Source organism: Panulirus ornatus, chromosome 12 (genome assembly GCF_036320965.1).
Source record: "Panulirus ornatus isolate Po-2019 chromosome 12, ASM3632096v1, whole genome shotgun sequence".
Classification (NCBI taxonomy): Eukaryota; Metazoa; Arthropoda; class Malacostraca; order Decapoda; family Palinuridae; genus Panulirus; species Panulirus ornatus.
The window spans coordinates 67,683,231-67,709,664 of NC_092235.1; the positions used below are offsets into that span (position 1 = coordinate 67,683,231).

At 30.9% G+C, this 26,434-nt stretch overlaps 1 protein-coding gene across 1 annotated transcript in view; it reads right to left on the bottom strand.

Moving 5' to 3' along the window:
* Positions 1-3,214: 3,214 nt before the first annotated feature.
* LOC139752171 (neuronal-specific septin-3-like) overlaps positions 3,215-26,434 on the bottom strand; it is a 90,594-nt gene continuing 67,374 nt past the window's right edge. The window contains exons 8-9 of the mRNA XM_071668118.1: positions 5,811-5,959; positions 3,215-4,672 (exon numbers count right to left, since the gene is read on the bottom strand). Of these exons, the coding sequence (XP_071524219.1) occupies positions 4,531-4,672; positions 5,811-5,959 (291 nt within the window). The 3' untranslated portion in view covers positions 3,215-4,530. The remainder of the gene's footprint in view (positions 4,673-5,810; positions 5,960-26,434) is intronic.

The following is a 26,434-nucleotide window of genomic DNA, read 5'->3' on the forward strand; positions in this document are numbered from 1 at the left end:
ATATTATGCACTACGTTTCATATATTTCTAAATAACTACTGAACACACTACTACCTGTAACTTCTAGGTATCTTGTGTTTGGATGCATGAGCTCTTAAAACCAACTGAGTAGTTACTTGCTGATAAAAGTTATTGTAAGCGCCTTACGTTTCAAATGCTTCTTAATATACCTCTGAATGTTATTTTTACCTTGTTACCGGTAATATAATGGCACATCCACCGTCAGTGACTGAATCTAGAGTACAAACTTCATGGCTCATTTACATATGATCTTGATTTTTTCTCTGAAGGGATCAAAGTATTTATGACCTCACATAATTTTTCATTTTGCTTTTTAAAGCGATCTTTTTTAATATATTTGCAAGTCAACGGATGTAATACACGAAATCAGATGATTTTGAGGAACGAATATAACACATCTAACGTTTGCACTACCCCCACGATCCTCCATTCTTAGGTGAACCTTACAAACTGGAACAGGCTTTGAAATCTAGGGAGCACTTAGGACTAAATGTACAGAAAATTTTTACGAATGCAAAAACCAAACAAAACCTATGTTAACCTAAAACTAGCATAATTTGGAATGAATTAGATTAGATATGAACTAAACTAAATGAACGTTACCTCGCCTATCAAGACAGAGGTTTGCAACAACATGAAAGAACCAGTTGTGCACAGAAACAATCCCTTGCAAACTTCCATCTATAATATATAAGCTAAACAAACATCGGTGAGGTAGTAAGTTCTAGCCTACAAGTTCTGCCGTTAATCATTCTATCCACACACACGTTCATTACTACTATTTTCTCTAATATATGTATTTTCCACGTAAAGCTCTTACCGTTTTTCCAACCCTAAAAATTCTTGTGTTTGTAAACGAGTTTTCGATCTCTACAGAATGTTCAAAATTGGTAAACTAGTAACATTAAAAGATTTGAATTTAGTACACTAGTATCTGTAAGTATATTACTAAATTCTTTTTATCAAACGTGAAAAAATAATGAATTCAAATAGAATATGCGTTGCTCTAACATTTTTGATATTTCTGGACACAGAAAACGTAGCCTGGAGAAAGTATTAACATGCCATTACTGGTTTTTATGTAAGGCTGAATAAGATTATTTCAGTCATTACTTCTATGTTAAGGTGAAGATACTGTGATGTATAAAGTTTTCTGATGTTCTTGTCCTTACTAATCCAAGCCTTGGCAATTATATCAAACTGTTGGTGTTCCAAACCAATTGCAGTGTAAAGAAAATCTTCAATAAAATTTACCTTCATAAATAAGATGATGATTTTACAGAACGAGTATCTTGGCAATGTAAACTTTGAGTTAGATCAAGAAATCTATGGACCATATCTAAAAACAAAAAATGATCTTTAGTCTTGACATGTTTGTGAGGTACGCATCGTCCCCAAATTGATATGAGTAGCATAATTTAGACAATTCCTTTCCAGTATTATTATACCTCGAGAAGTCATATGAAAAGTGGAAAACTAAGAGCTTATATTACCGTAGAACCCTAAGACCAATCGAACAGTCTGGCTATCGCTTGAAAAATGTCTGAGTAAACCTATATGCTCTTCCTGTGACTAGAGTCAATATGAATGAACTCTAAGGCAATAGTTTGAAAAAGAAAATAATACAGAAATCTGATGTTTCAAGATTTAGAGTTTGATATTTCTAGGATAGGTATCTTCAGCTGCTACAGTGAGGTGTTACATGGAAAAATCATTTTTTCATGAAAGATTCTGTTGTTCTTTGTCAGGAGAAATGGGTAGTTCCTTGCTGATGACCACAGTGCTCTAGTGAGTCAATCCTTTTATCTTTGGGTATTAATGGTCCAATCCATCCCTTCTCCCTGTGGGGAGCATTAGAATTAATTCAGTGTCTTGGCAGCTGGCACTGAACAGAATATTCATTTTCAAACTTAAGAATATAAATACAGATTTGAAAGACATAAATAAGAGGAAGGTGAAGGCAATTTCAGTTAAAATCAAGTTCAATGGGCATGCTTACAATAAAAGGGACCTGAAAAAGGAGTGCTGTAAAATGATACAAGCGGTGAGTCAGTTTACTGTGAATCATAAATGGACAGTGTGATATATGCTGAATCATAGGGAAGAGTCACAGCATGGTGAGACAGGGTATTAGAATATTGATGACAAAGTTCAGTGAGGTAAATAAACATTAGCAAATGCAGTATGTCATGGAACTCACCCTTTAGTTTCTAATGTGGCAGCATTTGAACTAGTTGTTGGGCATACACATTTCTTCTGGCAAATGATATACTCCATGTCAATCATTGAAACTTTGGAAAACTTTGCTATAAAACAGTAGGGTGTCAAAAAGAATGAAAATATATAACAAATCACACTAAACCCATTGATAAACTGAAGACTATGTAAGTTCAGAGCATGTTCTTTTATACTTAATAGCTTCTGACTTAGCAATGCAGAACAAGCAAACAACAGCCCCACATGCATAAATCCATTCTCTAGCTGTATGTAAAATGTACTTAAACCAAAGCCAACCATCTAAAGCCAAGTCCAGCAGACTATTCTATGGTTCATCTTAACTACCTCATATTACCTGGTTAATGACAGCACACCACCCGCTCATGCAACATTGATCAAACCTTTTCTCTTCCATGTACTTCTCTCAATCTCCTGTATATCAGGATCTGATACACCAAAACCTCATTCACTCCATTTTCCATCTCCTTCTTGGTCTAAACCTTCCCATTCTTCCCTCAACATTTGACATACAGATCTTATTCAGTCACTCTTTGCTCATTCTCTCCACATGTCCCAGCCATTTCAGCAAATCTTGGTCAGCTCTCTTAAATCAGACTACGCTTACTACCACCTTTCTATTCCATAATTATTCTTGACATAATCAACTCACCTCAATCTACTTTTTGTCCTCAGACATTTCATTTCCAGCACATAGATCCTCATCCTTTTCTATGCCTTCAAGGTTCAAGATTCACTATCAGGGCTACTATACCTTCAAACATATCCTTCTGTACCCTAAGAGATGGTTGCATCACCTACCAACGAATAAGAAAAAAAATCTCTGGAGCAGTAAATATAAAACAGAATAAAATAAATTTTGAATGAACGAAGCAAGTATTGGCTTTGTAGGTATATTTCATTATAACTCCAGACAGCTGACTTTCAAACTGGTTTGTAGCGGATATGATAAAATACATGAAATGAGACATTTAATCTAAAAAATTATGAGCACATTGAGAGTTGACCTACACACAGAATACAGTAATAAAATGAAAACAAAAAGATATATGAACAACTAATAATGTTCATAGTCAACAGTTGATTATATTTACCACATTCAATAATGCCATTTTTGGACTCGAGTGCAAGTATTTGCAAACTTCTACTCAGAATCATATATTTAGGCTTTGCGCTTTAAACTTCTTGGTGAAAACATACTTTCATGAACATTTCACTTTCTTACAATTGGATATTTTTAACAATTATTCACAAAAATATCTTTTAAGGCAATGGATCTCAGATACATATAAATAAAATAATCTTGGCAGAGGAAGGACCCAAAACTTCATTTTATATAGATTATCTGTTCTTTCTTAGGGTCTTTTAACTCCAGCTAAATGCAAAACACAGAATAAAGTCTCAGTCCATTCTACACTTATGGATTGCAAAGCTTATAGATTTTAATGAAATTGCAGACTTTTGTATCTGGGATTCAGATATACCTCTTCCTCACCTAAAAATATTCTTCAAGGCACAGATAATTCTGATTAAGATACATGTAAGTGTTTTGATTTTTGTCTAAGGCACAAATCACTTTGCTTTTGGCATAAACTCTATTTTGACACATTTGATAATTTTTGGTGAACAAATATAACAGATATTAAATAACAAAGTATTATGCAACAGTATTAAACTTATGATAAACAAACATGGATGATTGTGCAAAAATAGGAAAAATCCTTTGTGTTTTCAAAATTCAGGATAAACCATAGGCCACCCTAAAGTAAATGATGGGAATGGAATAATGATGCACATATTGATAGGTCATCACAGTATCTTAGAATTAAAGATGGAAAAAAAGGCACATTTCAAAAAAGGCAACCCACTTTAAACAGATACCTTCATAATTTTCCTGAATGTAAAAAGAGCCTTGATTATATATCATATAATTCAGAGGCCCATATACCTGACATAACTTTCATGAAAATCTACATTTCACTTTTCAAGGTAAATTATTTTCATTACGTTAATTTGAGAAATATTTCTGCCAGTCTTTTCACATATGAATCTACTCCCTATGTTATGCCCTAGCATACATGGATAATATTCTAGATGATAAATCCAACATTATCCAACCTTCACACAAATCCACACTTCACAAATAATAAACTGGCAATTAAACTGCAAGTGATATGTCTTGTAAATTGTATGTACAGTCTCATGTCTTTTGTCTGAAAACTTTTACAATTACATAGGCATTTTGATATAAAGTTCTAATTATAGATCTATGCGTTATATTTTAGATTCATCAAGATCTTTCATATCAACTGCATCTTGCCCATTAACTATAGAAGCTTTAGTAGACAATTTGTTTCTTCTGAAGTTCTCATAATGTCTCTCTGCCGTAGAGCCAATTAGGTCCTGCATGTGTGTCCTGAAGAAACAAGTACAAATCAGTAATGGAATATTTTAATGTCGCAGTAAAAAAAATTTCTGTAGCATGGTTTGATCAAGTTAGCAATTTCATTTTTCTATATCCGCAAGAGTAAATCCTAAGGTTTTGTCAATATCTTTTGTTGCACTGTAGCACTAACTTTGTATACTTGTAAATTTTCTGTGTGCACTTAATTTCATTAGTACAAGTAAATATAACTGGATTTATGTCAAATTTCATAGGAAACAATATATATAATGGATTATAGATATATCTGAAAATTGTTTCAACCTATGATGTCAATTATGATTACTATACACAATCCTAGATTCACCTGACAAGCAAGTTGACACTAACAAAGGCAATTTAGACTCATTTGAATCATGAGTCTTTGATAAGTTGATAAGTTCCCTTAGTACGTTCATCTTTGACATACATAACACAGACTTTGGTGATTCTGGTGAATAAATCAATCAGTAAACTCAGGACAAATCTGAAGGGCATTTCCTTTATGTAGGCAGCTTAAGCCTACCCAATATGCAGTCCATTGGTAGGAAAGCATTTCCATGACATAGATAACCTAAGATTATCAACTAAGCAAGTCCTTATGTAGGTAGCCATTATGTAAGTAACCTACACTTGCCTGATGTTTTTGCCTCTGCTTAGGCAATTTACCTATGTCCAAACTGACAGACTGAGTGTTGGTAACATCCTCCCGTTATTATGAAACCAATATTCCCCAGTTAACCATGTTATTGATGGAGAAAACTGGGACTCCTCGTTAACCTAGATTCATTTGATAAACATGTACTTAATGTAAGCTAACCAGACTCATTTGATATGTCATAGTTGCAAGCAACAAAGATTAGTCTGAATAGCAAGTCCTTAAGAAACCAGATTTAGCTGATAAGTGTGTCCTTAGTGTAGGCAACCTAGACTCAACAGATGAGGATGCCATAAATACTGGCAACCTAGACTTAACTGATGACTATGCCACGACAACTGGCAAACCCTAATTCATCTTATTGGCATATCTTCAATGTACACAATTTAGACTCACAGGACAATTAGATTCTCGATGTAAGCAACTTAAACTTAATCAAAAAGCATTTTCTTGGCACAAGCTACTTGGACTCACCTAATGAGCATGTCTCTCATGAAAGCAAAGTCATTGTGACCTTTGTTTTCAACTTCAACAAGTCCCCAATTGGAACGGCGCCCTAGCACCTTCTTTCCGTGGACATCATGCCATGTTGTACTACCAACTACTGCAAATGGTATTCGTTCCTGAGAAAGTATCAAAAGGATAATCTACATCCTCTGATAAATAAATCCTAACTAATCAGACACAAAATACACACATTTTCATATATATCAAGAGAAATTGGCTGTGTTGTAGGCAAAAAGCTATATAGAAATACGTATAAATGTATAAAAATTCATGTGAGTGAGACGAGAATACAAGACAGGTGCCGTTAATGAAGAAATTCATTTTATAAATATGAACAAATAGCCTAAAGTAAATGATATTAGGGATGAATAGAAGGGTCATTTTGAATAAATGCAATATGGGTAAATGTGATACTATTATGCTTAGACAGTTAAAATATGGGTAAAAATACCAAGGTAAGATGACGTGCTGTCAATGGATTGAACCAGGGCATGTGAAGCGTCTGAGGTAAACCATGGAAAGTTCTGTGAGGCTTGGATGTGGAAAGGGAGCTGTGGTTTCGGTGCATTATACATGACAGCTAGAGACTATGTGTGAACGAGTGTGACCTTTGTTGTCTTTTCCAAGCGTAACATCGCGCACATGCGGGGGGAGGAGGTTGTCATTTCATGTGTGGCGGGGTGGCGATGGGAATGAATAAAAGCAGCAAGAATTAATCATGTAGAGATGTATATATATGTATATGCTGAAATGTATAGTTATGTATATGTGCGTGTTTGGATGTATGTATACATACATGTGTATATGGGTGGGTTTGGCCAATCTTTCGTCTGTTTCCTTGCGCTACCTCGCTAACTCAGTGATTACGATGGAAAGTAACAGAAATATCTTAATATTTACATCATCTAACCGTTCACTTGAGTATCGTTAAAAGGACTAAACTTTATTTTAACACCGCATATGTATTCAGCATGAAAAATACTTCTTTTTGTTTCAAAATTAAAAGATAATATATTGAAACACTTCTACACTTGAAATAATAATGGATAATTATATCATAACGCTCTTAGTCACAGATACATACCCTGTAAATATGAATCAAAAGGATCAGAAAGCATTTAAAATTGAATTCATTTAACGGCTCAATTAAATGTCATAGACAACTAAGCTTTTATTTCAACACCACATATGTATTCAGCATGAAAAATACTTCTTACAATGAGCTTTTAAATGAAATCTAATTTTCTAAGAAAAATGCTAAAAATTGAAGGTGGTATTTTTTAGCTCCAAAAACATTTTGTTTCAAAATTGAAAGATAAAATATTCAAACACTTCCATACTTGAAATAATCATGGAAAATATATGATAATCCTCTCAGTTAGCGATACATGTCAAAAAATACGATTCAAAGCAGAAAATATTTTGAAACTAACTTCATTTAACAGCTTAACTGAATGTCATTAAGACTAAACGATATTTTAACACCAGATTTGTATTCAGCATGAAAAATACTTCTTATAATGGGTTTTTAAAGGAAATTCATTTTTCTGAGAAAAATGCCAAAAATTGAAGGTAATACTTCAGGGTATTTTTTTGATCCAAAAACTTTTTCTTTCAAAATTCAAAAAGAAGATATTTAAACACTTTTATACTTGAAATAATCAAGGAAAATATATAATAATGCTCTCAGTTACTGATACATACCCAGTAAATACGATGCAAAGGAGAAGAAAATATAAGACGACTAAACGATATTTTAACACCATATTTGTATTCAGCATGAAAAATGCTTCTTATAATGTGTTTTTAAAGGAAATCTAATTTTCTAAGAAAAATGCCAAAAATTGAAGGTATTTTTAGCTCCAAAAACTTTTTCTTTCAAAATTGAAAGATAAAATATTCAAACACTTCCATACTTGAAATAATCAAGGAAAATATATGATAATCCTCTCAGTTACCGATACATGTCCAGGAAATATGATTCAAAGCAGAAAACATTTTGAAACTGACTTCATTTAACAGCTTAACTGAATGTCATAAAGACGACTAAACGGTATTTTAACACCAGATTTGTATTCAGAATGAAAAATACTTCTTATAATGTTTTTTTAAAGGAAATCTATTTTTTTGAAAAATTGCCAAAAATTGAAGGTATAGTTCAGGGTATTTTTTAGCCCCAAAAACTTTTTGTTTCAAAATGGAAAAGGAAGATATTCAAACACTTCTATACTTGAAATAATCAAGGAAAATATTTCATAATGCTCTCAGTTACTGTTACACTCCAGTAAATAAGATGCAAAGGAGCAGAAAATATTTCAAAATTGAATTCATTTCACAATCTTAAAGGAATGTCATAAAGACGACTAAACGATATTTTGACACTAGATTTGTATTCAGCATGAAAAATTCTTCTTATAATGGGTTTTTAAAAGAAATCTATTTTTCTGAGAAAAATGCCAAAAATTGAAGGTATTAGTTCAGGGTATTTTTTAGCTCCAAAAAATTTTTGTTTCAAAATGGAAAAGGAAGATATTCAAACACTTCTATACTTGAAATAATCAGGGAAAATATATCATAATACTCTCAGTTACTGACACATCCCCAGTAAATACGATGTAAAGGAGCAGAAAATATTTCAAAATTGAATTCATTTAAAAACTCAAATGAATGTCATAAAGACGACTAAACGATATCTTTACACCAGATTTGTATTCAGCATGAAAAATACTTCTTATAATGTGTTTTTAAAGGAAATCTATTTTTCTGAGAAAAATCCCAAAACTTGAAGGTATTAGTTCAGGGTATTTTTTAGCTCCAAAAAATTTTTCTTTCAAAATGGAGAAAGAAGATATTTAAACACTTCTATACTTGAAATAATCAAGGAAAATATTTCATAATGCTCTCAGTTACTGATACATACCCAGTAAATATGATACAAAGGAGTAAAAAATAGTTCAAAATTGAATTCATTTAACAAATTAAATGAATGTCATAAAGACGACTAATCGATACTTTAACACAAGATTTGTATTCAGCATGAAAAATAGTTCTTATAATGTGTTTTTAAAGGAAATCTATTTTTCTGAGAAAAATGCCAAAAATTGAAGGTATTAGTTCAGGGTATTTTTTAGCTCCACAAAATTTTTGTTTCAAAATGGAAAAGAAAGATATTCAATCACTTCTATATTTGAAATAATGAAGGAAAATATTTCATAATCCTCTCAGTTAGTTACATACCCTGTAAATACGATGCAAAAGAGCAGAAAATATTTCAAAATTTAATTCATTTAACAACTTAAATGAATGTCATAAAGACCACTAAACGATATCTTTACACCAGATTTGTATACAGCATGACAAATACTTCTTATAATGTGTTTTTAAAGGAAATCTATTTTTCTGAGAAAAATGCCAAAAATTGAAGGTATTAGTTCAGGGTATTTTTTAGGTCCAAAAACTTTTTCTTTCAAAATGGAAAAAGAGGATATTCAAACACTTCTATACTTGAAATAATCAAGGAAAATATTTCATAATGCTCTCAGTTACTGCTACATACCTAGTAAATACGATGCAAAGAAGCAGAAAATATTTCAAAATTTAATTCATTTAACAACTTAAATGAATGTCATAAGGACGACTAAACGACATCTTTACACCAGATTTATATTCAGCATGAAAAATACTTCTTATAATGTGTTTTTAAAGGAAATCTATTTTTCTGAGAAAAATGCCAAAAATTGAAGGTTCAGGGTATTTATCAGCTCTAAAAACTTTTTGTTTCAAAATGGAAAAAGAAGATATTCAAACACTTCTATACTTAAAATAATCAAGGAAAATATATCATGATGCTTTCAGTTATTGATAAATACCCAGCAAATACGATGCAAAGGACAAGAAAATATTACAAAATTTAATTCATTTAACAACTTAAATGAATGTCATAAAGACGATTAAACGATATCTTTACACCAGATTTGTATTCAGTATGAAAAATACTTCTTATAATGTGTTTTTAAAGGAAATCTATTTTCCTGAGAAAAATACCAAACAATTGAAGGTTCAGGGTATTTTCTAGCTCCAAAAACTTTTTCTTTCAAAATGGAAAAAGAGAATATTCAAACACTTCTCTAGTTGAAATAATCAAGGAAAATATATCCTGATGATCTCAGTTACTGATACATACTCAGTAAATACGATGAAAAGGAGCAGAAAATATTTCAAAACTGAATTCATTTAATAACTTAAATTAATGTCATAAAGACGACTAAACGATATTTCAACACAAGATTTGTATTCAGCATGAAAAATACTTCTTATAATGTGTTTTTAAAGGATATCTATTTTTCTGAGAAAAATGCCAAAAATTGAAGGTATTCAGGGTATTTTTTAGCTCGAAAAACTTTTTCTTTCAAAATGGAAAAAAAGGTTATTCAAACACTATTATACTTGAAATAATCAAGGAAAATATTTCATAATGCTCTCAATTACTGTTACATACCCAGTAAATACGATGCAAAGGAGCAGAAAATATTTAAAAATTGAATTCATTTAACAACTTAAATGAATGTCATAAAGACGACTAAACGATATTTTAACACCAGATTTGTATTCAGCATGAAAAATACTTCTTTTAATGTGTTTTTAAAGGAAATCTATTTTTTCTGAGAAAAATGCTTAAAATTCAAGGTATTAGTTCAGGGTATTTTTTAGCTCCAAAAACTTTTTCTTTCAAAATGGAAAAAGAGGATATTCAAACACTTCTATACTTAAAATAATCAAGGAAAATATTTCATAATGCTCTCAGTTACTGTTACATACAAAGTAAATACGATGCAAAGGAGCAGAAAATATTTCTAAATTCAATTCGTTTAACAACTTAAATGAGTGTCATAAAGACGACTAAACGATATTTTGACACCAGATTTATATTGAGCATGAAAAATACTTCTTATAATGTGTTTTTAAAGGAAATCTATTTTTCTGAGAAAAATGCCAAAAATTGAAGGTATTAGTTCAGGGTATTTTTTAGCTCCAAAAACTTTTTGTTTCAAAATGGAAAAAGAGGATATTCAAACACTTCTATACTTGAAATATTCAAGGAAACTATATCATGATGCTCTCAGTTACTGATAAATACCCAGTAAATATGATGCAAAGGAGAAGAAAATATTTCAAAATTGAATTCATTTAACAATTAAATGAATGTCATAAGACGACTAAACGATATTTTAACACAAGATTTGTATTCAGCATGAAAAATACTTCTTATAATGTGTTTTTAAAGGAAATCTATTTTTCTGAGAAAAATGCCAAAAAGCTCCAAAAACTTTTTCTTTCAAAATGAAAAAAAAAAAGGTTATTCAAACACTATTATACTTGAAATAATCAAGGAAAATATTTCATAATGCTCTCAATTACTGTTACATACTCAGTAAATACGATGCAAAGGAGCAGAAAATATTTCAAAATGGAATTCATTTAACAACTTAAATGAATGTCATAAAGACGATTAAACGATATTTTAACACCAGATTTGTATTCAGCATGAAAAATAATTCTTTTAATGTGTTTTTAAAGGAAATCTATTTTTTTCTGAGAAAAATGACAAAAATTGAAGGTATTAGTTCAGGGTATTTTTTAGCTCCAAAATCTTTTTGTTTCAAAATGGAAAAAGAGGATATTCAAACACTTCTATACTTGAAATAATCATGGAAAATATATCATGATGCTCTCAGTTACTGATAAATACCCAGTAAATAAAATGCAAAGGAGCAGAAAATATTTAAAAATTGAATTCATTTAACAACTTAAATGAATGTCATAAAGACGGCTAAACAATATTTTAACACGAGATTTGTATTCAGCATGAAAAATACTTCTTATAATGTATTTTTAAAGGAAATCTATTTTTCTGAGAAAAATGCCAAAAATTGAAGGTATTAGTTCAGGGTATTTTTTAGCTCAAAAACTTTTTCTTTCAAATTGGAAAAAGAGGATATTCAAACTCTTCTATACTTCAAATAATAAAGGAAAATATTTCATAACGCTCTCAGTTACTGTTACATACCCAGCTAATATGATGCAAAGGAGCAGAAAATATTTCAAAATTGAATTCATTTAACAATTTAAATGAATGTCATAAAGGCCACTAAACGATATTTTAACACCATATTTATATTCAGCATGAAAAATACTTCTTATAATGTGTTTTTAAAGGAAATCTATTTTTCTGAGAAAAATGCTTAAAATTCAAGGTATTAGTTCAGGGTATTTTTTAGCTCCAAAAACTTTTTGTTTCAAAATGGAAAAAGAGGATAGTCAAACACTTCTATACTTGAAATAATTAAGGAAAATATATCCTGATGCTCTCATTTACTGATATATACTCAGTAAATACGATGCAAAGGAGCAGAAAATATTTCAAAATTGAATTCACTTAATAACTTAAATCAATGTCATAAAGACGACTAAACGATATTTTAACACCAGATTTGTATTCAGCATGAAAAATACTTCTTATAATGTGTTTTTAAAGGAAATCTATTTTTCTGAAAAAAATGCCAAAAATTAAAGGCATTAGTTCAGGGTATTTTTTAGCTCTAAAACTTTTTCTTCCAAAATGGAAAAAGAGGATATTCAAACTCTTCTATACTTGAAATAATAAAGGAAAATATTTCATAATGCTCTCAGTTACTGTTACATACCCAGCTAATACGATGCAAAGGAGCAGAAAATATTTCAAAATTGAATTCATTCAACAATTCAAATGAATGTCATACAGGCCACTAAACGATATTTTAACACCAGATTTATATTCAGTATGAAAAATACTTCTTATAATGTGTTTTTAAAGGATATCTATTTTTCTGAGAAAAATGCTAAAATTTGAAGGTATTAGTTCAGGGTATTTTTTAGCTCCAAAAACTTTTTCTTTCAAAATGGAAAAAGAAGATATTCAAACACTTCTATACTTGAAATAATCATGGAAAATATATCACGATGCTTTCAGTTGCTGATACATACCCAGTAAATACGATGCAAAGGACCAGAAAATATTTCAAAATTGAACTCATTTAACAACTTAAATGAATGTCATAAAGACGATTAAACGATATCTTTACACCAGATTTGTATTAAGCATGAAAAATACTTCTTATGTGTTTTTAAAGGAAATCTATTTTTCTGAGAAAAATGCCAAAAATTGAAGGTATTAGTTCAGGGTATTTTTTAGCTCCAAAATCTTTTTGATTCAAAACAGATAAAGAAGATATTCAAACACCTCTACACTTGAAATAATCAAGGAAAATATATCATGATGCTCTCAGTTACTGATAAATACTCAGCAAATACGATGCAAAGGAACAGAAAATATTTCAAAATTGAATTCATTTAATAACTTAAATGAATGTCATAAAGACGACTAAACGATATTTTAACACAAGATTTGTATTCAGCATGAAAAATACTTCTTATAATGTGTTTTTAAAGGAAATCTATTTTTCTGAGAAAAATGCCAAAAATTGAAGGTATTAGTTCAGCGTATTTTTTAGCTCCAAAATCTTTTTGTTTCAAAATGGAAAAAGAGGATATTCAAACACTACTATACTTGAAATAATCAAGGAAAATATTTCATAATGCTCGCAATTACTGTTACATACCCAGTAAATACGATGCAAAGGAGCAGAAAATATTTCAAAATTGAATTCATTTAACAACTTAAATAAATGTCATAAAGACGACTAAACGATATTTTAACACCAGATTTATATTCAGCATGAAAAATACTTCTTATAACGTGATTTTAAAGGAAATCTATTTTTCTGATAAAAATGCCAAAAATTGAAGGAATTTTTTCAGGGCATTTTTTAGCTCCAAAAACTTTTTGTTTAAAAAAGGAAAAAGAAGATATTCAAACACCTCTACACTTGAAATAATCAAGGAAAATATATCATGATGCTCTCAGTTACTGATAAATACTCAGTAAATACGATGCAAAGGAGAAGAAAATATTTCAAAATTGAATTCATTTAATAACTTAAATGAATGTCATAAAGACGACTAAACGATATTTTAACAAAAAATTTGTATTCAGCATGAAAAATACTTCTTATAATGTGTTTTTAAAGGAAATCTATTTTTCTGAGAAAAATCCCAAAAACTGAAGGTATTAGTTCAGCGTATTTTTTAGTTCCTAAAACTTTTTGATTGAAAATGGAAAAAGAAGATATTCAAACACCTCTACACTTGAAATAATCAAGGAAAATATATCATGATGCTCTCAGTTACTGATAAATACTCAGGAAATACGATGCAAAGGAGCAGAAAATATTTCAAATTTTTTTTTTTTTTTTTTTTTTTTATACTTTGTCGCTGTCTCCCGCGTTTGCGAGGTAGCGCAAGGAAACAGACGAAAGAAATGGCCCAACCCCCCCCATACACATGTACATACACACGTCCACACACGCAAATATACATACCTACACAGCTTTCCATGGTTTACCCCGGACGCTTCACATGCCTTGATTCAATCCACTGACAGCACGTCAACCCCTGTATACCACATCGCTCCAATTCACTCTATTCCTTGCCCTCCTTTCACCCTCCTGCATGTTCAGGCCCCGATCACACAAAATCCTTTTCACTCCATCTTTCCACCTCCAATTTGGTCTCCCTCTTCTCCTCGTTCCCTTCACCTCCGACACATATATCCTCTTGGTCAATCTTTCCTCACTCATTCTCTCCATGTGCCCAAACCATTTCAAAACACCCTCTTCTGCTCTCTCAACCACGCTCTTTTTATTTCCACACATCTCTCTTACCCTTACGTTACTTACTCGATCAAACCACCTCACACCACACATTGTCCTCAAACATCTCATTTCCAGCACATCCATCCTCCTGCGCACAACTCTATCCATAGCCCACGCCTCGCAACCATACAACATTGTTGGAACTACTATTCCTTCAAACATACCCATTTTTGCTTTCCGGGATAATGTTCTCGACTTCCACACATTTTTCAAGGCTCCCAAAATTTTCGCCCCCTCCCCCACCCTATGATCCACTTCCGCTTCCATGGTTCCATCCGCTGCCAGATCCACTCCCAGATATCTAAAACACTTCACTTCCTCCAGTTTTTCTCCATTCAAACTCACCTCCCAATTGACTTGACCCTCAACCCTACTGTACCTAATAACCTTGCTCTTATTCACATTTACTCTTAACTTTCTTCTTCCACACACTTTACCAAACTCAGTCACCAGCTTCTGCAGTTTCTCACATGAATCCGCCACCAGCGCTGTATCATCAGCGAACAACAACTGACTCACTTCCCAAGCTCTCTCATCCCCAACAGACTTCATACTTGCCCCTCTTTCCAAGACTCTTGCATTTACCTCCCTAACAACCCCATCCATAAACAAATTAAACAACCATGGAGACATCACACACCCCTGCCGCAAACCTACATTCACTGAGAACCAATCACTTTCCTCTCTTCCTACACGTACACACGCCTTACATCCTCGATAAAAACTTTTCACTGCTTCTAACAACTTGCCTCCCACACCATATATTCTTAATACCTTCCACAGAGCATCTCTATCAACTCTATCATATGCCTTCTCCAGATCCATAAATGCTACATACAAATCCATTTGCTTTTCTAAGTATTTCTCACATACATTCTTCAAAGCAAACACCTGATCCACACATCCTCTACCACTTCTGAAACCACACTGCTCTTCCCCAATCTGATGCTCTGTACATGCCTTCACCCTCTCAATCAATACCCTCCCATATAATTTACCAGGAATACTCAACAAACTTATACCTCTGTAATTTGAGCACTCACTCTTATCCCCTTTGCCTTTGTACAATGGCACTATGCACGCATTCCGCCAATCCTCAGGCACCTCACCATGAGTCATACATACATTAAATAACCTTACCAACCAGTCAACAATACAGTCACCCCCTTTTTTAATAAATTCCACTGCAATACCATCCAAACCTGCTGCCTTGCCGGCTTTCATCTTCCGCAAAGCTTTTACTACCTCTTCTCTGTTTACCAAATCATTTTCCCTAACCCTCTCACTTTGCACACCACCTCGACCCAAACACCCTATATCTGCCACTCTGTCATCAGACACATTCAACAAACCTTCAAAATACTCATTCCATCTCCTTCTCACATCACCACTACTTGTTATCACCTCCCCATTTACGCCCTTCACTGAAGTTCCCATTTGCTCCCTTGTCTTACGCACCCTATTTACCTCCTTCCAGAACATCTTTTTATTCTCCCTAAAATTTAATGATACTCTCTCACCCCAACTCTCATTTGCCCTTTTTTTCACCTCTTGCACCTTTCTCTTGACCTCCTGTCTCTTTCTTTTATACTTCTCCCACTCAATTGCATTTTTTCCCTGCAAAAATCGTCCAAATGCCTCTCTCTTCCTTCTCTTTCACTAATACTCTTACTTCTTCATCCCACCACTCACTACCCTTTCTAAACAGCCCACCTCCCACTCTTCTCATGCCACAAGCATCTTTTGCGCAATCCATCACTGATTCCCTAAATACATCCCATTCCTCCCCCACTCCCCTTACTTCCATTGTTCTCACCTTTTTCCATTCTGTACACAGTCTCTCCTGATACTTCTTCACACAGGTCTCCTTCCCAAGCTCACTTACTCTCACCACCTTCTTCACCCCAACATTCACTCTTCTTTTCTGAAAACCCATACTAATCTTCACCTTAGCCTCCACAAGATAATGATCAGACATCCCTCCAGTTGCACCTCTCAGCACATTGACATCCAAAAGTCTCTCTTTCGCACGCCTGTCAATTAACACGTAATCCAATAACGCTCTCTGGCCATCTCTCCTACTTACATAAGTATACTTATGTATATCTCGCTTTTTAAACCAGGTATTCCCAATCATCAGTCCTTTTTCAGCACATAAATCTACAAGCTCTTCACCATTTCCATTTACAACACTGAACACCCCATGCATACCAATTATTCCCTCAACTGTCACATTACTCACCTTTGCATTCAAATCACCCATCACTATAACCCGGTCTCGTGCATCAAAACCGCTAACACACTCATTTAGCTGCTCCCAAAACACTTGCCTCTCATGATCTTTCTTCTCATGCCCAGGTGCATATGCACCAATAATCACCCACCTCTCTCCATCAACTTTCAATTTTACCCATATTAATCGAGAATTTACTTTCTTACATTCTATCACATACTCCCACAACTCCTGTTTCAGGAGTATTGCTACTCCTTCCCTTGCTCTTGTCCTCACACTAACCCCTGACTTCACTCCCCAGACATTTCCAAACCACTCTTCCCCTTTACCCTTGAGCTTCGTTTCACTCAGAGCCAAAATATCCAGGTTCCTTTCCTCAAACATACTACCTATCTCTCCTTTTTTCACATCTTGGTTACATCCACACACATTTAGGCACCCCACTCTGAGCCTTCGAGGAGGATGAGCACTCCCCGCGTGACTCCTTCTTCTGTTTCCCATTTTAGAAAGTTAATACAAGGAGGGGAGGATTTCCGGCCCCCCGCTCCCGTCCCCTCTAGTCGCTTTCTACGACACGCGAGGAATACGTGGGAAGTATTCTTTCACCCCTATCCCCAGGGATAATATACATATATATATACACACACACACACACACACACACACAAACACACGCACACACACACACACACACACACACACACACATATATATACATATGAAAAATGTAAGAAACAATTTAGAGAACAAAATTTTAGCTTGAAATGAATGAAAAAATGAACGTCACATAATGGTTCAACCTCTGGCTATGGAAAAGGAAATGTACAATTTATTCACACCAACGTCAATAGCAGTTCTCATCAATTTCACCACTGAATCAATAAGCTTCATTTAATAACTTGAATGTCATAAAGACGACAAAACGATATTTTAACACAAGATTTGTATTCAGCATGAAAAATTCTTCTTATAACGTGTTTTTAGCTCCAAAAACTTTTTGTTTCAAAATGGAAAAAGAGGATATTCAAACACTACTATACTTGAAATAATCAAGGAAAATATTTCATAATGCTCTCACTTGCTAATAAATACCCAGTAAATACGATGCAAAGGACAAGAAAATATTTCAAAATTGAATTCATTTAACAACTTAAATGAATGTCATAAAGACGACTAAACGATATTTTGACACCAGATTTGTATTCAGCATGAAAAATACTTCTTATAATGTGTTTTTAAAGGAAATCTACTTTTCTGAGAAAAATGCCAAAAATTGAAGGTATTAGTCCAGGGTATTTTTTAGCTCCAAAAACTTTTTGTTTCAAAATGGAAAATCAAGATATTCAAACACTTCTATACTTGAAATAATCAAGGAAAATATTTCATAATGATCTCACTTACTAATAAACACCCAGAAAATACGATGCAAAGGAGCAGAAAATATTTCAAAATTGAATTCATTTAACAACTTAAATGAATGTCATAAAGACGACTAAACGATATCTTTACACCAAATTTGTATTCAGCATGAAAAATACTTCTTATAATGTGTTTTTAAAGGAAATCTATTTTTCTGAGAAAAATGCCAAAAATTGAAGGTATTAGTTCATGGTATTTTTTAGCTCCAATGACTTTTTCTTTCAAAATGGAAAAAGAGGATATTCAAACACTTCTATACTTGAAATAATAATGGAAAATATTTCATAATGCTCTCAGTTACTGTTAATACGATGCAAAGGAGCAGAAAATATTTCAAAATTTAATTCATTTAACAACTTAAATGAATGTCATAAAGACCACTAAACGATATTTTAACACCAGATTTATATTCAGCATGAAAAATACTTCTTATAATGTGTTTTTAAAGGAAATCTATTTTTCTGAGAAAAATGCCAAAAATTGAAGGTATTAGTTCAGGGTATTTTTTAGCTCCAAAAACTTTTTGTTTCAAAATGGAAAAAGAAGATATTCAAACACTTGTACACTTGAAATAATCATGGAAAATATATCACGATCCTTTCAGTTACTGATATATACCCAGTAAATACGATGCAAAAGAGCAGAAATTATTTCAAAATTGAATTCATTTAATAACTTAAATGAATGTCATAAAGACGACTAAACGATATTTTAACACAAGATTTGTATTCAGCATGAAAAATACTTCTTATAATGTGCTTTTAAAGGAAATCTATTTTTCTGAGAAAAATGCCAAAAATTGAAGGTATTAGTTCAGGGTATTTTTTACCTCCAAAAACATTTTTCTTCAAAATGGAAAAAGAGGATATTCAAACACTACTATACTTGAAATAATAAAGGAAAATATTTTATAATGCTCTCAATTACTATTACATACCCAGTAAATACGATGGAAAGCAGAAAATATTTCAAAAGTGAATTTATTCAACAACTTAAATGAATGTCATAAAGACGACAAAACGATATTTTAACACCATATTTGTATTCAGCATGAAAAATACTTCTTATAATGTGTTTTTAAAGGAAATCTATTTTTCTGAGAAAAATGCCAAAAATTGAAGGTATTAGTTCAGCGTATTTTTTAGCTCCAAAAACTTTTTCTTTCATAATGGAAAATCAAGATATTCAAACACTTCTATGCTTGAAATAATCAAGGAAAATATTTCATAATGCTCTGTTACTAATAAATACCCAGTAAATACGATAAAAAGGAGCAGAAAATATTTCAAAATTGAATTCATTAAACAACTTAAATGAATGTCATAAAGACGACTAAACGATATCTTTACACCAGATTTGTATTCAGCATGAAAAATACTTCTTATAATGTGTTTTTAAAGGAAATCTATTTTTCTGAGAAAAATGCCAAAAATTGAAGGTATTAGTTCAGGGTATTTTTTAGCTCCAAAAACTTTTTGTTTCAAAATGGAAAAAGAAGATATTCAAAAACTTCTATACTTGTAATAATCATGGAAAATATATCATGATGCTTTCAGTTACTGATATTTACCCAGTAAATACGATGTAAAGGAGCAGAAAATATTTCAAAATTGAATTCATTTAACAACTTAAATGAATGTCATAAAGACGATTAAACGATATCTTTACACCAGATTTGTATTAAGAATGAAAAATACTTCTTATCATTTGTTTTTAAAGGAAATCTATTTTTCTGAGAAAAATTCCCAAAAATTGAAGGTATAAGTTCAGGGGATTTTTTAACTCCAAAAACTTTTTCTTTCAAAATGGAAAAAGATATTCAACCACCTCTACACTTCAAATAAACAAGGAAACTATATCATGATGCTCTCAGTTACTGATAAATACTCAGTAAATACGATGCAAAGGAACAGAAAATATTTCAAAATTTAATTCATTTAATAACTTAAATGAATGTCATAAAGACGACTAAACGATATTTTAACACAAGATTTGTATTCAGCATGAAAAATACTTCTTATAATGTGTTTTTAAAGGATATCTATTTTTCTGAGAAAAATGCCAAAAATTGAAGGTATTAGTTCAGGGTATTTTTTACCTCCAAAAACTTTTTGTTTCAAAATGGAAAAAGAGGATATTCAAACACTACTATACTTGATATAATCAAGAAAAATATTTGATAATGCTCTCAATTACTGTTACATACCCAGTAAATACGATGCAAAGGAGCAGAATATATTTCAAAATTGAATTCATTTAACAACTTATATGAATGTCATAAAGACGACTAAACGATATTTTAACACCAGATTTGTATTCAGCATGAAAAATACTTCTTATAATGTGTTTTTAAAGGAAATCTATTTTTCTGAGAAAAATGCCAAAAATTGAAGGTATTAGTTCAGGGTATTTTTTTTAGCACCAAAAACTTTTTGTTTCACAATGGAAAATCAACATATTGAAACCCTTCTATACTTAAAATAATCAAGGAAAATATTTCATAATGCTCTCAGTTACTGTTACATAACCAGTAAATACGATGCAAAGGAGCAGAAAATATTTCAAAACTGAATTCATTTAACAACTTAAATGAATGTCATAAAGACGACTAAACGACATCTTTACACCAGATTTGTATTCACCATGAAAAACACGTCTTATAATGTGTTTTTAAAGGAAATCTATTTCTCTGAGAGAAATGCCAAAAATTGAAGGTATTAGTTCAGGGGATCTTTTAGCTCCAAAAACTTCTTGTTTCAAAATGTAAAAAGAGGATATTCAAACACTTCTATACTTGAAATAATCAAGGAAAATATATCATGATGCTCTCAGTTACTGATATATACACAGTAAATACGATGCAAAGGAGCAGAAAATATTTCAAAATTGAATTCATTTATTAACTTAAATGAATGTCATAAAGACGACTAAACGACATTTTAACACCAGATTTGTATTCAGCATGAAAAATACTTCTTATAATGTGTTTTTAAAGGAAATCTATTTTTCTGAGAAAAATGCCAAAAATTGAAGGTATTAGTTCAGGGTATTTTTTAGCTACAAAAACTTTTTCTTTCAAAATGGAAAAAGAGGATATTCAAACACTTCTATACTTGAAATAATCAAGGAAAATATTTCATAATGCTCTCAGTTACTGTTACATACCCAGTAAATACGATGCAAAGGAGCAGAAAATATTTCAAAATTGAATTCATTTAACAACTTAAATGAATGTCATAAAGACCACTAAACGATATTTTAACACCAGATTTATATTCAGCATGAAAAATACTTCTTATAATGTGTTTTTACAGGAAATCTATTTTTCTGAGAAAAATGCTAAAAATTGAAGGTATTAGTTCAGGGTATTTTTTATCTCCAAAAACTTTTTGTTTCAAAACGGAAAAAGAGGATATTCAAACACTTCTATACTTAAAGTAATCAAGGAAAATATATCATGATGCTCTCAGTTACTGATATATTATCAGTAAATACGATGCAAAGGACAAGAAAATATTCCAAAATTGAATTCATTTAATAACTTAAGTGAATGTCATAAAGACGACTAAACGATATTTTAACACCAGATTTGTATTCAGCATGAAAAATACTTCTTATAATGTATTTTTAAAGGAAATCTACTTTTCTGAGAAAAATGCCAAAAATTGAAGGTATTAGTCCAGGGTATTTTTTAGCCCCAACAACTTTTTGTTTCAAAATGGAAAATCAAGATATTCAAACACTTCTATACTTGAAATAATCAAGGAAAATATTTCATAATGCTCTCAGTTACTAATAAACACCCAGTAAATACGATACAAAGGAGCAGAAAATATTTCAAAATTAAATTCATTGAACAACTTAAATGAATGTCATAAAGACGACTAAACGATATCTATACACCAAATTTGTATTCAGCATGAAAAATACTTCTTATAATGTGTTTTTAAAGAAAATCTATTTTTCTGAGAAAAATGCCAAAAATTGAAGGTATTAGTTCAGGGGATTTTTTAGCTCTAAAAACTTTTTGTTTCAAAATGGAAAAAGAGGATATTTAAACACTTCTATACTTGAAATAATCAAGGAAAATATATCATGATGCTCTCAGTTACTGATATATACTCAGTAAATACGATGCAAAGGAGCAGAAAATATTTCAAAAATAAATTCATTTAATAACTTAAATGAATGTCATAAAGACGACTAAACGATATTTTAACACCAGATTTATATTCAGCATGAAAAATACTTCTTATAATGTGTTTTTAAAGGAAATCTATTTTTCTGAGAAAAATGCCAAAAATTGAAGGTATTAGTTCATGGTATTTTTTAGCTCCAAAAACTTTTTCTTACAAAATGGAAAAAGAGGATATTCAAACACTTCTATACTTGAAATAATCAAGGAAAATATTTCATAATGCTCTCATTTACTGTTACATACCCAGTAAATACGATGCAAATGAGCAGAAAATATTTCAAAATTTAATTCATCTAACAACTTAAATGAATGTCATAAAGACCACTAAACGATATTTTAACACCAGATTTATATTCAGCATGAAAAATACTTCTTATAATGTGTTTTTAAAGGAAATCTATTTTTCTGAGGAAAATGCCAAAAATTGAAGGTATTAGTTCAGGGTATTTTTTAGCTCCAAAAACTTTTTGTTTCAAAATGGAAAAAGAAGATATTCAAACACTTTTATACTTGAAATAATCATGGAAAATATATCACGATGCTTTCAGTTACTGATACATACCAAGTAAATACGATGCAAAGGAGCAGAAAATATTTCAAAATTAAATTCATTTAACAACTTAAATGAATGTCATAAAGACGATTAAACGATATCTTTACACCAGATTTGTATTAAGCATGAAAAATACTTCTTATAATGTGTTTTTAAAGGAAATCTGTTTTTCTGAGAAAAATCCCAAAAATTGAAGGTTGTTCAGCGTATTTTTTAGCTCCAAAAACTTTTTGTTTCAAAATGGAAAAAGAGGATATTCAAACACCTCTACACTTGAAATAATCAAGGAAAATATATCATGATGCTCTCAGTTACTGATAAATACTCAGTAAATACGATGCAAAAGAGCAGAAAATATTTCAAAATTGAATTCATTTAATAACTTAAATGAATGTCATAAAGACGACTAAACGATATTTTAACACAAGATTTGTATTCAGCATGAAAAATACTTCTTACAATGTGTTTTTAAAGGAAATCTATTTTTCTGAGAAAAATGCCAAAAATTGAAGGTATTAGTTCAGGGTATTTTTTACCTCTAAAAACATTTTTCTTCAAAATGTTAAAAGAGGATATTCAAACACTACTATACTTAAAATAATCAAGGAAAATATTTGATAATGCTCTCAATTACTATTACATACCCAGTAAGTACGATGGAAAGAGCAGAAAATATTTCAAAAGTGAATTTATTTAACAACTTCAATGAATGTCATAAAGACGACTAAACGATATTTTAACATATATTTGTATTCAGCATGAAAAATACTTCTTATAATGTGTTTTAAAGGGAAATCTATTTTTCTGCGAGAAATGCCAAAAATTGAAGGTATTAGTTCAGGTTATTTTTTAGCTCCAAAAACTTTATCTTTCAAAATGGAAAATCAAGATATTCAAACACTTCTATGCTTGAAATAATCAAGGAAAATATTTCATAATGCTCTCAGTTACTAATAAATACCCAATAAATACGATAAAAAGGAGCAGAAAATATTTCAAAATTGAGTTCATTAAACAACTTAAATGAATGTCATAAAGACGACTAAACGATATCTTTACACCAGATTTGTATTCAGCATGAAAAATACTTCTAATAATGTGTTTTTAAAGGAAATCTATTTTTCTGAGAAAAATGCCAAAAATTGAAGGTATTAGTTCAGCGTATTTTTTAGCTCCAAAAACTTTTTGTTTCAAAATGGAAAAAGAGTATATTCAAATTATTCTATCCTTGAAATAATCAAGGAAAATATATCCTGATCCTCTCAGTTACTGATATATATTCAGTAAATACGATGCAAAGGAGAAGAAAATATTTCAAAATTGAATTCATTTAATAACTTAAATGAATGTCATAAAGACGACTAAACGATATTTTAACACCAGATTTGTATTCAGCATGAAAAATACTTCTTATAATGTGTTTTTAAAGGAAATCTATTTTTCTGAGAAAAATGGTATTTTCTAGCTTAGAAAACTTTTTCTTTCAAAATGGAAAAAGAAGATATTCAAACACTTCTATACCAGAAATAATCAAGGAAAATATTTCATAATGCCCTCAGTTACTGTTACATACCCAGTAAATACGATGCAAAGAAGCAGAAGATATTTCAAAATTTAATTCATTTAACAACTTAAATAAATGTCATAAAGACCACTAAACGATATTTTAACACCAGATTTATATTGAGCATGAAAAATACTTCTTATAATGTGTTTTTAAAGGAAATCTATCTTTCTGAGAAAAATGCCAAAAATTGAAGGTATTCAGGGTATTTTTTACCTCCAAAAACTTTTTGTTTCAAAATGGAAAAAGAGAATATTCAAACACTACTACACTTGATATAATCAAGAAAAATATTTCATAATGCTCTCAATTACTGTTACATACCCAGTAAATACGATGCAAAGGACCAGAAAATATTTCAAAATTGAATTCATTTAACAACTTATATGAATGTCATAAAGACGACTAAACGATATTTTAACACCAGATTTGTATTCAGCATGAAAAATACTTCTTATAATGTGTTTTTAAAGGAAATCTATTTTTCTGAGAAAAATGCCAAAAATTGAAGGTATTAGTTCAGGGTATTTTTTTAGCACCAAAAACTTTTTGTTTCACAATGGAAAATCAAGATATTGAAACACTTTTATACTTGAAATAATCAAGGAAAATATTTCATAATGCTCTCAGTTACTAATAAATACCCAGTAAATACGATACAAAGGAGCAAAAAATATTTCAAAATTGAATTCATTTAACAACTTAAATGAATGTCATAAAGACGACTAAACGATATCTTTACACCAGATTTGTATTCACCATGAAAAACACTTCTTGTAATGTGTTTTTAAAGGAAATCTATTTTTCTGAGAAAAATGCCAAAAATTGAAGGTATTAGTTCAGGGTATTTTTTTAGTTCCAAAAACTTTTTGTTTCAAAATGTAAAAAGAGGATATTCAAACACTTCTATACTTCAAATAATCAAGGAAAATATATCATGATGCTCTCAGTTACTGATATATACTCAGTAAATACGATGCAAAGGAGCAGAAAATATTTCAAAATTGAATTCATTTAATAACTTAAATGAATGTCATAAAGACGACTAAACGATATTTTAACACCAGATTTGTATTCACCATGAAAAATACTTCTTATAATGTGTTTTTAAAGGAAATCTATTTTTTTGAGAAAAATGCCAAAAATTGAAGGTATTAGTTCATGGTATTTTTTAGCTCCAAAAACTTTTTGTTTCAAAATGGAAAAAGAGGATATTCAAACACTTCTATACTTAAAGTAATCAAGGAAAATATACCTGATGCTCTCAGTTACTGATATATACTCAGTAAATACGATGCAAAGGAGCAGATAATATTTCAAAATTGAATTCATTTAATAACTTAAGTGAATGTCATAAAGACGACTAAAAGATATTTTAACACAAGATTTGTATTCAGCATGAAAAATACTTCTTATAATGTGTTTTTAAAGGAAATCTATTTTTCTGAGAAAAATGCCAAAAATTGAAGGTATTTTTTAGCTCCAAAAAATTTTTCTTTCAATATGGAAAAAGAGGATATTCAAACACTTCTATACTTGAAATAATCAAGGAAAATATTTCATAATGCTCTCAGTTACTGTTACATACCCAGTAAATACGATGCAACGGAGCAGAAAATATTACAAAATTGAATTCATTTAACAACTTCAATGAATGTCATAAAGACCACTAAACGATATTTTAACACCAGATTTATATTCGGCATGAAAAATACTTCTTATAATGTGTTTTTAAAGAAAATCTATTTTTGTGAGAAAAATGCTAAAAATTGAAGGTATTAGTTCAGGGTATTTTTTAGCTCCAAAAACTTTTTG